Below are 12,961 nucleotides of genomic sequence, written 5' to 3'. Positions count from 1 at the left end.
CCTTAGCTCTCAGTTTTAGAGCAAATACTCCGTTCTGGGACATAATATTTACTCCTAAACTGTGGTCCTTCTGGGGTTGTAGTGGAAAGCCAAAGATGTGTACCAAACCCCTCTTCTTTGACAAAATTCAAATGACAAACTCTGTTACTCTGTAGTGGACAGCAGCTGAAATCTCTCTTCAGCTTCCTTTCGCCTTCCACCTACAGATGACAGAGGGCTCACCTGCACTGGCTTAAACAAATAGGATTTTCTTTTTAAAAAAAAGGAAATCTAAAGATGGGTGGCTGCTGGTATTGGGAACCATGGTGCAATCATTTCAGAGTTGGGTTGCTGTCATTCTTTTGGTCTTTCTTCATGGTTGCAAGATGACTGCTGTACCTCCATTCATCTCGTTAATATTAGAGGCTGGAGGAAATAGAAAGGGAGTAGGCCAGAGATGTTATTCTCTTCACATTGACCAGCAAACTCCTCAGCATGTTTCTGTATGAATCTCACTAATCAAATCAGGAATGCGTGGTCACCCTAAGTTGAAGGAGAGCTGGGAATGTGGATTACAGGATTTCACAATTGGCTGAGATCAGTTAGCAACTTTAGATAACTTTTTGGATACGTAATCATTTGACTAGCGATTTGAGGCATTTATTTATTCATTCATTTATTTTAGAATTTGTTTTATTATTTATTTTTTACTGTGGTATAGTTGACATACAACCTTGTATTAGTTTCAAGTGTACAACATAATGATTTGATATTTGCATGTGTGGTGAAACGATCACAGTAAGTCTAGTTAATATCCGTCACCATACTTAGTTACAATTTTTTTCTTATGATGAGAACTTTTAAGATCTACTCTTTTTTAAAAATTTTGTTTATTTATTTGAGAAAGAGAGAGAGAGTGAGAGAAAGATCATGAGCGGGGGGGGGCGGGTAGAGAGAGAAGCGGATCCCTGTTGAGCAGGGAGCCCAATGTGGGACTCGATCCCAGGGCCCTGGGATTATGCCTGGAGCCAAAGGCATACACTTAACCAGACTGAGCCATCCGGTGTCCAAGACCTACTCTTTTAGCAGCTGTCAAATATGCAATACAGTATCATTAACTCTGCAACCATGTTGTATATTACAGTGAAATAATAGAAAATATATATTGGTTTGCCCCTGGTTCCTGGCACAGAGCTCCAGAACTCTTGTTATTTCCTAAGTGATAAGAATGCCAGAAGCATCTCTTGTTTTAATATTGGTCTTTGACTTCTCTTTCTGACACAGAGTTCCTAAAACCCTTATAATTTCCTGGGTAAGAAGAGTGTCTTTTGTTCTTTTCTTTTCTTAAGATTTTTTATGTAGGGGCGCCTGGGTGGCTCAGTTGCTAAGTGTCTGCCTTTGGCTTGGGTCATGATCCCGGGATTCTGGGGGCCCCCTGCTCGGCGGGAAGCCTGCTTCTCCCTCTCCCACTCCCCCTGCTTGTGTTCTCTCTCTCACTGTCTGTCAGAAAATAAATAAATAAAATCTTAAAAAAAAAACACATTTTTTATTTATTCATGGGTGAGAGAGAGTGAGAGAGAGCACAAGCAGGGGGAGCAGTAGGCAGAGGGAGAAGGAGAAGCAGACTCCCCGCCGAGCAGGGTGCCCTCCGGGGGCTCAATCCCAGGACCCCGGGCTCGTGACCTGAGCCGAAGGCAGATGCTCAACTGACTGAGCGTCTTTTGTTCCTAACAGAGCAACTCTGGGTGGGCTTCTGGATGAGACCTAGTCACCAGAAAGACCAGTCCATGATTAGAAGCTTGGAAATTTCAACTCTGCCCCCCATTTTTTTGAGAAGAGAGACGGGCTGAAAATGGAGTTAATAGATCAGTCATGCCTATGTGATGAACACTCCATAAGATCCCAAAAGTATGGGATTCAAAGAGCTTCCAGGTTGGTGAACACATCCACGTGGGGAGGGCGATACACCCCAACTTCATGGGGACTGAAGCTCCTGCACTTGGGACTCTCCCAGACTTCACCCTGTGTGTATCTCATTTGGTTGCCCATCTGTATCCTGTAGTAAGCTGGTGAATTAAGTATTTCTTGAGTTCTGTGAGCCACTCTAGCAAATCAATTAAACCTAAGGAGGGGGTCACCGGAACCTCTGATCTATATTCAATTGGTCAGAAGCACAGATTATAACTGGTATCTGAAGTGTGTGTGTGGAGGCGGGCAGTCTTGTGGGACTGAGCCCTTAACCTGTGGGATATTATGCTTTGAGAAGATAGTGTCAGAACTGAGTTAAATTACAGGATAATAGGATATACAGCTGGTGTTGCAGAGAATTATTTGATATGGGGTAAAATTCCACAGAAGTAAAGTGTTTTGTGTCAGCAGTAAAAGACAACACAGGAGGAAGGAATTGGGTTTTGCTTCCTACATGGGAAGGAAAAAACTGAGTTTTTCTCATTTTAATTATATACCCGTAACTTACTTATTTATATAGCTGGAAATTTGTACCTTTTGGCCACCTTTACCTATTTCACCCTCCCCCTACTCCTAAAGCATTTAGTTTTAACTGATTCACAAATCATTACAAAAGTAAAAAATGTTTTTAAACTAATCTCAACCAATATGAAACCAAATTAATTAGAAAGGTAAATTCTTCATTCCTTTTACTACCCAGAATTAATTGCTTGCCAGAATTACTATTGACATACACAGAGTTTTCTTCTTTCAGAAATGGGAATTGACCAATATATATTGTTCTGCAGTCTGCCTCACTCACAGGACACATCATGGACATATTTCCATGGTGTGACTTATTTTGAATGTCAATGTTTACATTAAGTTGTATTTTTCTTTTCTTTTTAAAACATTCATGATATTTCAGTATATTGGTATTTACGTGTATTGATATACAAGTATCACATGTATCATATTTTGTATATACTCACAGATTTAAAAAAAACTATATACTCACTGCCATTAAAGAAATCTATAATTTCTTCCCAATCTCATTTTCTTTCCTGTATCCAGAGATAACTACCATCCTGAATTTTATGTTGTAAGTTATCATTTATGATATTAAATGATACTCTCTCTTTTAAGTTTCTGGTCAATGACTATTTATATGTATACAGTATTGTTGTGAACATTCTTATATGTGACTCCTGCTACTCATGGGCAAAAGTTTCTTCTGAGTGCATTCCAGAGGTGGAATTGCTGGGTCATAGAAAATGTGCATGTTCAGTGTTACTAAATGATATCATATTGTTTTCTGGAGTGATTGTTCCAGCTTACTATATTTTAGAAGCCTATTTTATTAGCACTGAATAATTTTTATTTTTTTATTTTTTTTTAAAGATTTTATTTATTCATTTGAGACACAGAGATAGAGAGAGAGAGAGAGAGAGAGAAAGCATGAGCAGGGAGAGAGGCAGAGGGAGAGGGAGAAGCAGGCTCCCCACTGAGCCAGGAGCCCAATGTGGGGCTCCATCCCAGGACCCCGGGATCACGACCTTAGCCGAAGGCAGACGCTTAACCATCTGAGCCACCCAGGCGCCCCTAGCACTGAATAATTTTTTAAAAGTACATGATTCTAGGGCGCCTGGGTGGCTCAGTTGGTTAGGCGACTGCCTTCAGCTCGGGTCATGATCCTGGAGTCCCGGGATTGAGTCCTGCATCAGGCTCCCTGCTCAGTGGGGAAGTCAGCTTCTCCCTCTGACCCTCCCCCCTCTCGTGCTCTCTCTCTCTCTCATTCTCTTTCAGATAAATAAATAAAATCTTTAAAAAAATAAAAAGTACATGATCCTGACACAGTTAATCATCAGTCAATATGTTAGCTTATAAAACTGTGATCTATAGGAAATTTTTCAGGAACACTACTAGTATTACCTGTATTACTTCTTACTAACCAATTATGATTAAAACTTTGCAAATAACTTGCTAATGTTATTATACTGCATTGTATTTGGCTCACATGTGTTATTTGACATTATTCCAGAAGAACAACAACGAAGCATATTCTAATCTGCTTGTGTAGTTATGGATTGTCAGGCAAGATTACTTTGTGATTCTTACATGTATCTGTGACCACCCATTAGCTTCCTCTGGACATTTTTTTTTTTGTCTTTAATGTGGTTTGTGTCTACAACACTGCCACCTCATGACCACAAGTGTTAGTACAGGTGTGATACGGAGACCATGAATAGCTGACAGATTTTATTCAGTACAAATATTTTATTTGAAATTATTAAACGTATGTGAAATATGAACATAGCAGAAATTAATATTGCTTTTTCACATTATTGTACTTGGGTTTCTTTCCCCCTAGAAATAATTACCATTTATACTTATATACTTATATATTTATATACATATATACTTATATAACATCTATATACAAATATTTGGTGTTTAACATCTTGTTCTTTTATTATACTTATTTATAAATTACTACGAAATATAAACAGGTTCTTGACTAGATTCTTGCTTTAGACCCCCTTATTTTGCCCTCCCCCATTCGTGGTATCATTTTTTAGCTCCTATTTCAAAACAGCAAAATTCCTCCTCTCCACTCTTCAAATCAGAACCCTCTTTGACCGATCTGGGAGAAACTAAACCAGGTGTGCCCCAAACCTGCCGCCATTTTCTTGCTGAACGTCAAGGGCACGCCTGACTAAAGAGCAGCAGCGCTCCTGTTTCCGGATAGAATTGTGTTTTGGGGAAGTTCTGTAGCAGAGGGCAGGGATACGGTGACCAAATGTCCTGCTCCAGCAGTTGCATCCTCCTGCCGGAATGTCCACTTGTAGGGAAGCTGAACTGTTAGCATGTGAGGTTTCAGGTTGGGTTTTAGGGCGGGGCCTCGCTGCCCAGCTCCAGGCAGCTGAGCCAAAGGTAAATGTTTGGAGGTGCTCACCCCATGTATTATAGTCAACTTAAAAGTAGCTAGGCAAATGACACCTAGAAGAAAATAAGATAAGAAAAAAGAAAAGAAAAAGGCTGCATACTCATTTTGTCATTCATGGCTTTCTGCATTTTAGTTGCGAATATAAGTAGTTTTGCTTTTGATAATATATATTTTTAAACTGAAGTATAGTTGGCATATAATATCAATATAAGTAGTTACTGAAATTCTCTTGGAGACCTACATTCCTAGAAGAACAGGTCAAACGCGGATTCAAAAAAGGTCCCTAAGGAGCTTTCGTCAATTGCAAAATCAGCACAGAGGTCCCTGGCTTCTCTCTCTTACCCTCATCCCTAGTGGTGCGGGCGGGGAGCGCTTCGGCAAAGTCGGGGCGGTGAGGCTCCGGGCTCCACCGCGGAGCTAGTCTTGGGCGGCGGGCCCGGAGCCCCAGCAGGGCGGAGGGGCGGGCTCAGGGAGCCCCACCCAGGGGCGGGGCTCGGCGCTTCTGCCCAGCTCCGCTCTGTGGAGTGTGAATGTGCAGTCCGCAGTTTAGAAAAGCACGTGCCAAACCTACCAGAATCCACCGCACTATCAGCAGATCTCATTTGACTGCTTGGTAAAAGCTCTGCGGGTCTGCACAGGTCACCTCCTCGGATCTCCGCGACTGAAGGTGGGAGCCAGCCCTCGGCCCCCCGCAGTCGGAAGGTTAGAGCCGCGGGAGCCCGGGAGGCGGTGGCGGCGGCCCAGGAAGGAACAGCAGCACCCAGGTGAGTCTGGGCATGTGTTTCTCTCTCCGGGTGCCCAGCTTTCTGGTTTACCAGTCTGCCTTTTCCACATCCAGAGCTCTGAATCTACGTGTATTTTTCTTAATCGGGATAGGAAAAAATTTCATGGGATTTCAAGGCTTTCTTTTCATCAATTTACTTTTGAGTGGTTTTCCCTTGTTTTATCCCACTGGTGCCTGTTACCAAACAGCATGAATGAATGATGCAATCCTGCATAGGGGAGTCATCAGTACAAGATTGGGAAAATCTCGGGAATTTAGAGTGGCCGTGTCTGTCTGACTTTGTCATCTTCTTTCCCGTCCGAATTAGAATTTTAAGTAAGCACTTACCAGATATATTGTTGTAAAGCGACAACTTCAAGGTGGGAATTAAAATATTCTTTCATTCATAAAAGTTATTTACTATATTTTTTTATAAGCAACTTGCACATTGTGGTTACTCTTTAAATATTTGACTGACTGGTATTGGAATGAGGATCAGGGAAGAAAATGATAAAATCCAGGATTTCTAAATTTTATTACAACTACCTGGTAGGTTTTCAGTATAATAATAGTGCTGTCATTTATATGTTGGTGAAATAAAGTAGTCAGGACGTTTTAAGTTTTCAGATAATTTGATACATGCCTAATAACTTTTTTAAGGCTGATTTTTTTTTTTAAAGATTTTATTTATTTGACAGAGAGAGACACAGTGAGAGAGGGAACACAAGCAGGCGGAGTGGGAGAGGGAGAAGCAGTCTTCCTGCCGAGCAGGGAGCCCAAGGTGGGGCTCGATCCCAGGACCCTGGGATCATGACCGGAGCCGAAGACGGATGCCTAATGACTGAGCCACCCAGGCGCCCCAAAGCTGATGCTTTCTTGATATATAATTTAATGCAATAATATGCACCCATTTTAAGTGTACATTTGGATGAATTTTGACAATTGTATACACACTTATAATCAGCAGCACAATATAACACTTCCATCACCCCTGAAAATTTCCTAAAGTCTTGTTGCAGCCAGGTCGCCCCACCCCTAGCCCTAATGACCTGATTTTTGTCATTATAGCATTTGTTTGTATTTTCTAATGTTCCATATAAATGGAAGCATGTTGTATGTACTCTTTTGTGTCTGGCTTCTTTCAGTATAATGTTTTTTGTATTTATCCCTGTTTTGGCATGTACTTCTAATTCCTTCCTTTCTATTGCTGAGTAGTATTCCATTGTGAGGATATACTGCCATTTGTTCATCCATTTATCTGTTGATGGACATTCTAGTTTGGGGCTGTCACAAATAAAGCGCTCTTGGATTGCTCTTGGATAAACCTCCAGGGTGGGATTGCTACCCTACCATAAATGTTTATAAGAAACTGCTAAAATGTTTTCCAAAATGGTCGTACCATTTTCTATCCCGGCAGCTCCAGGTGTTCCATGTCCTCACCAATACTTGTAATGCGAATAAATAACTCAGAGGGTTCAGAGAGTTCGGTACTCTTTTTTATTGTAGTCATTTTTCTTTTCAGTTTATTTTCATATCTTCTTTTTTTGGGATGTCTATCCCAATATTTTGCTCATATTTTAATAAGTTGTTTGTGTTATTACTGAGTTGTAAGAGTTCTTTATTCTGGATAGAAGTTCTTTGTCAAATATGTGTATTGTAAATATCTTCTCCTGTTCTATGGCTTGTCTTTTCTTTTCCTTTCTTTTTTTTGTTTTTTCCATAATGGTATCTTTTGTTGTTTTGTTTTTGTTTGTTTTTTTAGAGAGGTGGGGAGGGGCAGAGGCAGAGGGAGAGAGAGAATCTTAAGTAGGCTCCATGCCCAGCGTGGAGCTCAACGTGGGGCTCGATCTCACCACCCTAAGTCATGATTCTGAGCTGAAATCAAGAGTCAAATGCTTAACTCACTGCGCCTCCCATGTGCCCCATCATGGTATCTTCTGAAGAACAGAAGTTTTTATTTTTGATGAAGTCCATTCTATCATGTTTTCCTTTTATTGTTCATGCTTTTGGGGTTTTATTTAAGAAAGTTTTGCGTACCTCAAAGCTGTTATTCTAGCTGTCTATTGCTGTATGACAAATTACCCCCAAACTTAGCAGCTTAAAACAACAAGCATTTATTTTTTTCACAGTTTCTTTGAGTTAAAAATCTGGGAGCAGCTTAGTTGGGTGGTTTCGGTTAAGGGTCTTTTAAGAGGTCGTTGGCCAAGGTCAACTTACCTGAATGCTTTATTGGAGAAGATCTGTTGCCTAGCTCCTTGGCAGGATTCAGTTCCATGAGGGTTGTTGGACTGAGGGCCTCATTTCCTTTCTGTTTCCTGGGGGCCCCTTCCAGTTCTGCTAGATGGGCCTCACCATAGGGCAGCTACCAACATGGCAACTGCCTTTCCTTAGAGCAGGGAGGGAGGCTGGGCCAAGATGGAAGCCACATTCCTGTTTTTGCTTTTGAGATTAACTCAGAAATCGGATGAGAGAAAGGCTATGCAAAGACTGGATTTTGAACCCTCTGAATTATTTATTCCCATTACGGTTCCCCTCCTTTCCAATCTCTTTGCTTTTTCTTGCCTCATCTTCTTAATTATTTCTTTTATCTTTTCTTCTTCTGAGTTTTGGCACTTTTACCTACTATTTACAGTTTTAATTATGAGGATATTAATTCAAAATTGTTGGCTGTGTTCCCCTGATATTGGGCAACGGGACTCTGCTGTGACTGTTCTTGGCATGTTGGCGACTTTGTGTACTCATTTTGAAGATAGCAGGATCTGTTTTGCAGAGTCTGTGATACACCTGAGTCAGCTCCTCTGTGTCTGCATGTTGTTCTCTCAGTAGGTCCTCTCCCCTCCCTCTCCTTGGCGTTCTGCTAATCAGCTGTGGGGGGTTTCCTGTCAGACCTGACGCTTTTACAGAATCGAAGCCACAGAAAATAATGTGTTTACCCCTCTGCAGTGCTGAAAGGAGGCAGAAGTCAAGCGTTTCGCAAGGGAAGCAGTCTTAGGGCACTTGGCATCTGACCCTTCATACCAGCCCTACCAGCGGGGAGAGGAAAGCTTGACTGTTTCTCTTTCTTCTCTTGTGTCTGGACCTTGATGTTCGTTTCCTCCTCTCCTTCTAGGCTCTTCCTCTTGCAGAACTCACAAGATCTCTCGTAAAGAAATTTGTAGTCAGAACTTTATGCTACATTTTTATTCAGGAAAGAAGCAGGAAGAGAAGAGTGTCATTTCCTAGGAATCCGGCACTGGAGAAACGTGAGTCCGATTTGTCTTTTGTTGTTGTTCTTTATCAGTTATCAGTATCCTCTTCACCTGAATAAAATTGTCTGCTATGGGCGCCTGGGTGGCTCAGATTTGGTTAAGCGTCTGCCTTCAGCTCGGGTCATGATCCCAGAGTCCTGGGATCGCGTCCCACATCGGGCTCCCTGCTCAGAGGGGAGCCTGCTTCTCCCTCTGCCTCTCTCTCTCTCTCTCTCTGTCTCTCATGAATACATAAATAAAGTCTTAAAAAAAAATTGTCTGCTGTAATGTATGTGGGATCCATAAAATCTCAGGTTCCCCAGAACAGCTGTTCTTTTTTTAAATCATAAAATGTACTATAAATGCATTGACCAGGAACCCTAGGCCTAGTTACCGGAGGCTCTTTGACTCTCCTTTGATCCAGAAGCTTCCCTGGCTGCATTTGTGCATTGTTGCAATGCCCAGAGGACCTGAAACAGACTCAGCCCTCCTACCCAAGGTGACATCCATCTAAGCCTAGTAAGTTTTGTTCTCTTGGGTGTGCTTCATCTCCACAATCTCCACAGCCTCTGTACCAGCTTGTATTTGTTCTTACATGAGTGAAGGTAAGAGGCTAGTCCTAATAAAAGAGTAAGTTGGTGAAGGCAATTTCAGATGCCTCTCCTGAAATACATAGATGAAGAAGTTCAAAGAGAGCTTGGGGGAAGAGGTTTTTCCTCTCACCTAAAATCGGACCTCCTAAGGCTGGCTCTGAAGGAACCCTTGCTTTTGTACTTTTGGAGCCGGGGGTGAGAAGGAGTCGTCGGAGGAGGCTTCTTTAACATTTATTTATTTATTTTTAAAGATTTTATTTATTTATTTGAGAGAGAGAATGAGATAGAGAGAGAGAGAGCATGAGAGGGGGGAGGGTCAGAGGGAGAAGCAGACCCCCCGCCGAGCAGGGAGCCCGATGCGGGACTCGATCCCCGGACTCCAGGATCATGACCTGAGCCGAAGGCAGTCGCCCAACCAACTGAGCCACCCAGGCGCCCGGCTTCTTTAACATTTAGAAGAGGCTCTCTTTCCCCCAGATGGACCAGCTGGGCGCCGGGCGGGTGGGAGACCTGTTCTGCCCACAGAAGGGCAGTGGCTCAGCGGTCAGGACTGGGCCTGGGAGCTGCCATGTCAAAGCACATACCCCTTCCACCAGAATTTTTTCCACCCCTAGTCCTGTCCCCCTCCCAGGGCCACATGTGAGGGATCCAGAGTCCATTCTCTAGCAATGATTTTTGTGTGTGTGAAACTCTAATGTACAGTTTACTTTGAAGCACCTGAACTTAGCAGATTCCCCCCCACCCCCCACCCCGGCCCCGGTAGCCGTGAGAATTTTGACTATGAATTATGAGTGGCTCCCATTTGAGACCTGAAAAATGAGGCAACCGAAGTGAGCCAGGAGGCAGGGCATTTTACAGTGCAGGCTGGGAAAGGCTGAAGGAGGCTGAGGCCGTCTGAAGTCTGAGCAGGGAGCTGAAACCTGTGTAACCCCCGTGGTGGAGGTCGTATCCCCTGATGTGAGCATTTTGTGGGCAAAGTTAAGGTTATATAATCCAGCTCTGTCTCCTAGGGAGGGTGTGGAGACAGAATCAGCCTTCCAAGTAAATTCAGTGCAACTTTCGTCTCAGACATCCTCCTTTCTCTGCCTTTGGTGCCACCGTGCACCCCAGGAGGCAGGGATCAGCATTTTGGAGTCCTAAGTCAGGACTTGTGTTCATCTGGGGATCTGGAAATCAGTCCTCACTTTGTTTGAGGAGGTGTGTCTTTCCTTTCATATTTGAGGCTGATGGTCTGGTTGAAGCTATTTCTATTGTCAGTGGTTGGGGACAGGCTCAAGCCACTGGCTTTTCAGACATGAGCAGTAATGATTTGTCTGGTCATCTCAGGGAGCCTGGTGACCTCTTGGAGATGGTGCCCGGTCTGTACTTCCCAGGTCTTCGGCGAGGCACGGGGCCAGTGTGGACTGGCTTTGCTGTTAGGAATTGTAAAGCTTCAGAAGGCTGTCGGTCCTTCTCAGGAGTATTGCCCATTCTTAGGTACATTGTATTGCCTCATGCACAGTCTTTAGCCTGTGTCCCATTGATCTCATTTGAGCTCTTCTTATGTTATTCGTCTGTTCCTGGCTTTCCCTCCACTTACGTGTGACTCGTTCTCTGTGCTCAGTGGGGTTGCATTGCACTAAGCACTGCTTTTCCGCTGACAGACTGCTGTCTGCTAGGCTGGGTTAAGCAAGCCCGCCTAGCCGTGTGGTATGAATTGTGTCGATTCCCTCTGGACCAGAGCCACATGGGTGGTTACTGAGCCACAGAGAAAGTGGGATATGAAGCTCCTTGATGTTCCCCGGCTTGGTGGAAATTTGACGATTTATGAAACCCGTTTCTATCTGCTGGTCTCCCAAAGAATGTGCAGACTTTCTTCTTTCACTGTTAATGAATCATCACCCATTGTGTTGCCCAGCTAGCAGAACTTTGGTCTGAATTCTTTTTTTTTTCTCTTTAAGATTGTATTTATGAGAGAGAGAGAGAATGAGCGGAGAGAGGGACACAGAGAGAGGGAGAGCAGGCTCCCTGCTCAGTTCCAGGACCCTGGGATCATGACCTGAGCCAAAGGCAGATGCTTAACTGACTGAGCCACCTAGGCACCCTGGGCTGAATTCTTCATGAAAATCTTTGACATTTCCTGAGTCCACATAGGTTATTATGAAATGTTTAACCTTATTTAGTTCTGCTTAATTTATCTACCTCTCAATTTATCCACCTCTTAATTTATCCACCACCTTTTATGTTGTCTCTGTATATTTGAGATCCAAGTTTTAGTTTTTTAGCCAGTGCTTAGGAGCTGTGTGACCTTGGATCATTTAACTTCCTTATACCTCTAGTCTTTAATCTGTGAAATGGACACATTAATATCGTTCCTGCAGAAGGGCATGGGGCCAGACCCAGATGATGGCTTTGAGGTTTCTTTCAACTTCAGAATTTATGATGTCAGTTCTGTTTCATTGGCGATAGTTGTCATTGCGGTTAAGGATTTTAATTTTAGGCTGATAGCACTCTAAGTTGGAATAGTTTTATTGAGAACAATAATCTCAATTCTTGCTGAGTTCTCAATAACTTCTTAGATTCAACTCTATTTAATTTATGAAACATTTACTTTACACCTGCCCTGGAAACAGAGATGAAAGATACTTCAGTCAAGGAGAGGAATGGGAGTGATTAATTAATTCTCTGAAGGAGTAGGAAGGAGATAATGTAGTATAGGGAAGGTTATTTAATCTTCATCTTGAGGAATAAATAGGAATTTGCCCACTGGGTATGAGGGATTAGGTGATTTGAGGCAGAGGGAACAGCATTTGCAAAGGCATAGAGGTTTCAAAAACCATGACATATTTAAGGAACAAGACATCCTCTGTATACCTTGAGCATAAGTTGTGTGTGTGTGTGTGTGTGTGTGTCTGTGTGTGTCTGTGTGTGTGTGGTGGGGGGGGTGTCTAGTCTTGTGGAACTGAACCCTTGACCTGTGGAATTTGGTGCTATCTGGGTAGATAGTGTCAGAATTGAATTGACTTATAGGGGACACTGTGCTGGTGTCTAAGAATTGCTCAGATATATAGGAATCCCTCCATGTTGGAATTGGGGTACAGAACCCTTTTTAGTGGGGTTGTTGAAGCATGATTTACTATGATTGTTGAAGTAGGATGATGCATATATGGAATTCATGTATTCATTATTTCTGTTTTTGTATGTATTTGAAATTCTCTACAATAAAAAGTTAAAAAAATAGTTGTGGGTATGTAATTCACAGTTATATCCTTTCATTTATTCATTCAGCCTTCAGAAATTAATTAATCATCTGCTCAAAAGAGGCGCAAAATAAGTATTTTGGAAAATTTTGGATCTTAGTATAAAGAGTTTGTGATCCAGGCGTGGAGGTGACGCGCACATAAATAAGCTTAAGATAAGTAGGAATATTATGAATTTCATATATTGAAGACAGGTCTACATAAAGTACTGTGGAAATTCTGGGGAGAAATTTTTTCCAGCCCCAGAGAATCAGGGGAGACTTTAT

The 12,961-nt window shown here is 42.5% G+C and overlaps 1 protein-coding gene across 21 annotated transcripts in view; it reads left to right on the top strand.

The window, feature by feature from the left end:
* Positions 1 to 12,961, top strand: part of PSPH (phosphoserine phosphatase) — a 61,253-nt gene that overhangs the window by 26,940 nt on the left and 21,352 nt on the right. For 7 of the 21 annotated variants that reach the window (XM_028109832.2, XM_088029115.1, XM_088029116.1 and 4 more), the window contains 2 exons: positions 1,714 to 1,911; positions 5,512 to 5,637. The exons of 5 other annotated variants lie outside the window; for them this stretch is intronic. In XM_028109832.2, coding sequence (XP_027965633.1) covers positions 1,832 to 1,911; positions 5,512 to 5,637 — 206 coding nt within the window. In that variant the 5' untranslated portion in view covers positions 1,714 to 1,831. Of the gene's footprint in view, positions 1 to 1,713; positions 1,912 to 5,511; positions 5,638 to 8,745; positions 8,879 to 12,961 lie in introns of all 21 variants that reach the window. 9 more of the 21 variants (XM_088029122.1, XM_088029124.1, XM_088029123.1 and 6 more) reach the window with 5 other exon arrangements.

The sequence above is a fragment of the Eumetopias jubatus genome, unplaced genomic scaffold (genome assembly GCF_037043125.1).
Source record: "Eumetopias jubatus isolate StellerSeaLion01/CBP00866 unplaced genomic scaffold, mEumJub1_p1.0 scaffold_12, whole genome shotgun sequence".
In the NCBI taxonomy this organism is placed as follows: domain Eukaryota; kingdom Metazoa; phylum Chordata; class Mammalia; order Carnivora; family Otariidae; genus Eumetopias; species Eumetopias jubatus.
This window is presented reverse-complemented; position numbering and strand designations above follow the sequence as displayed.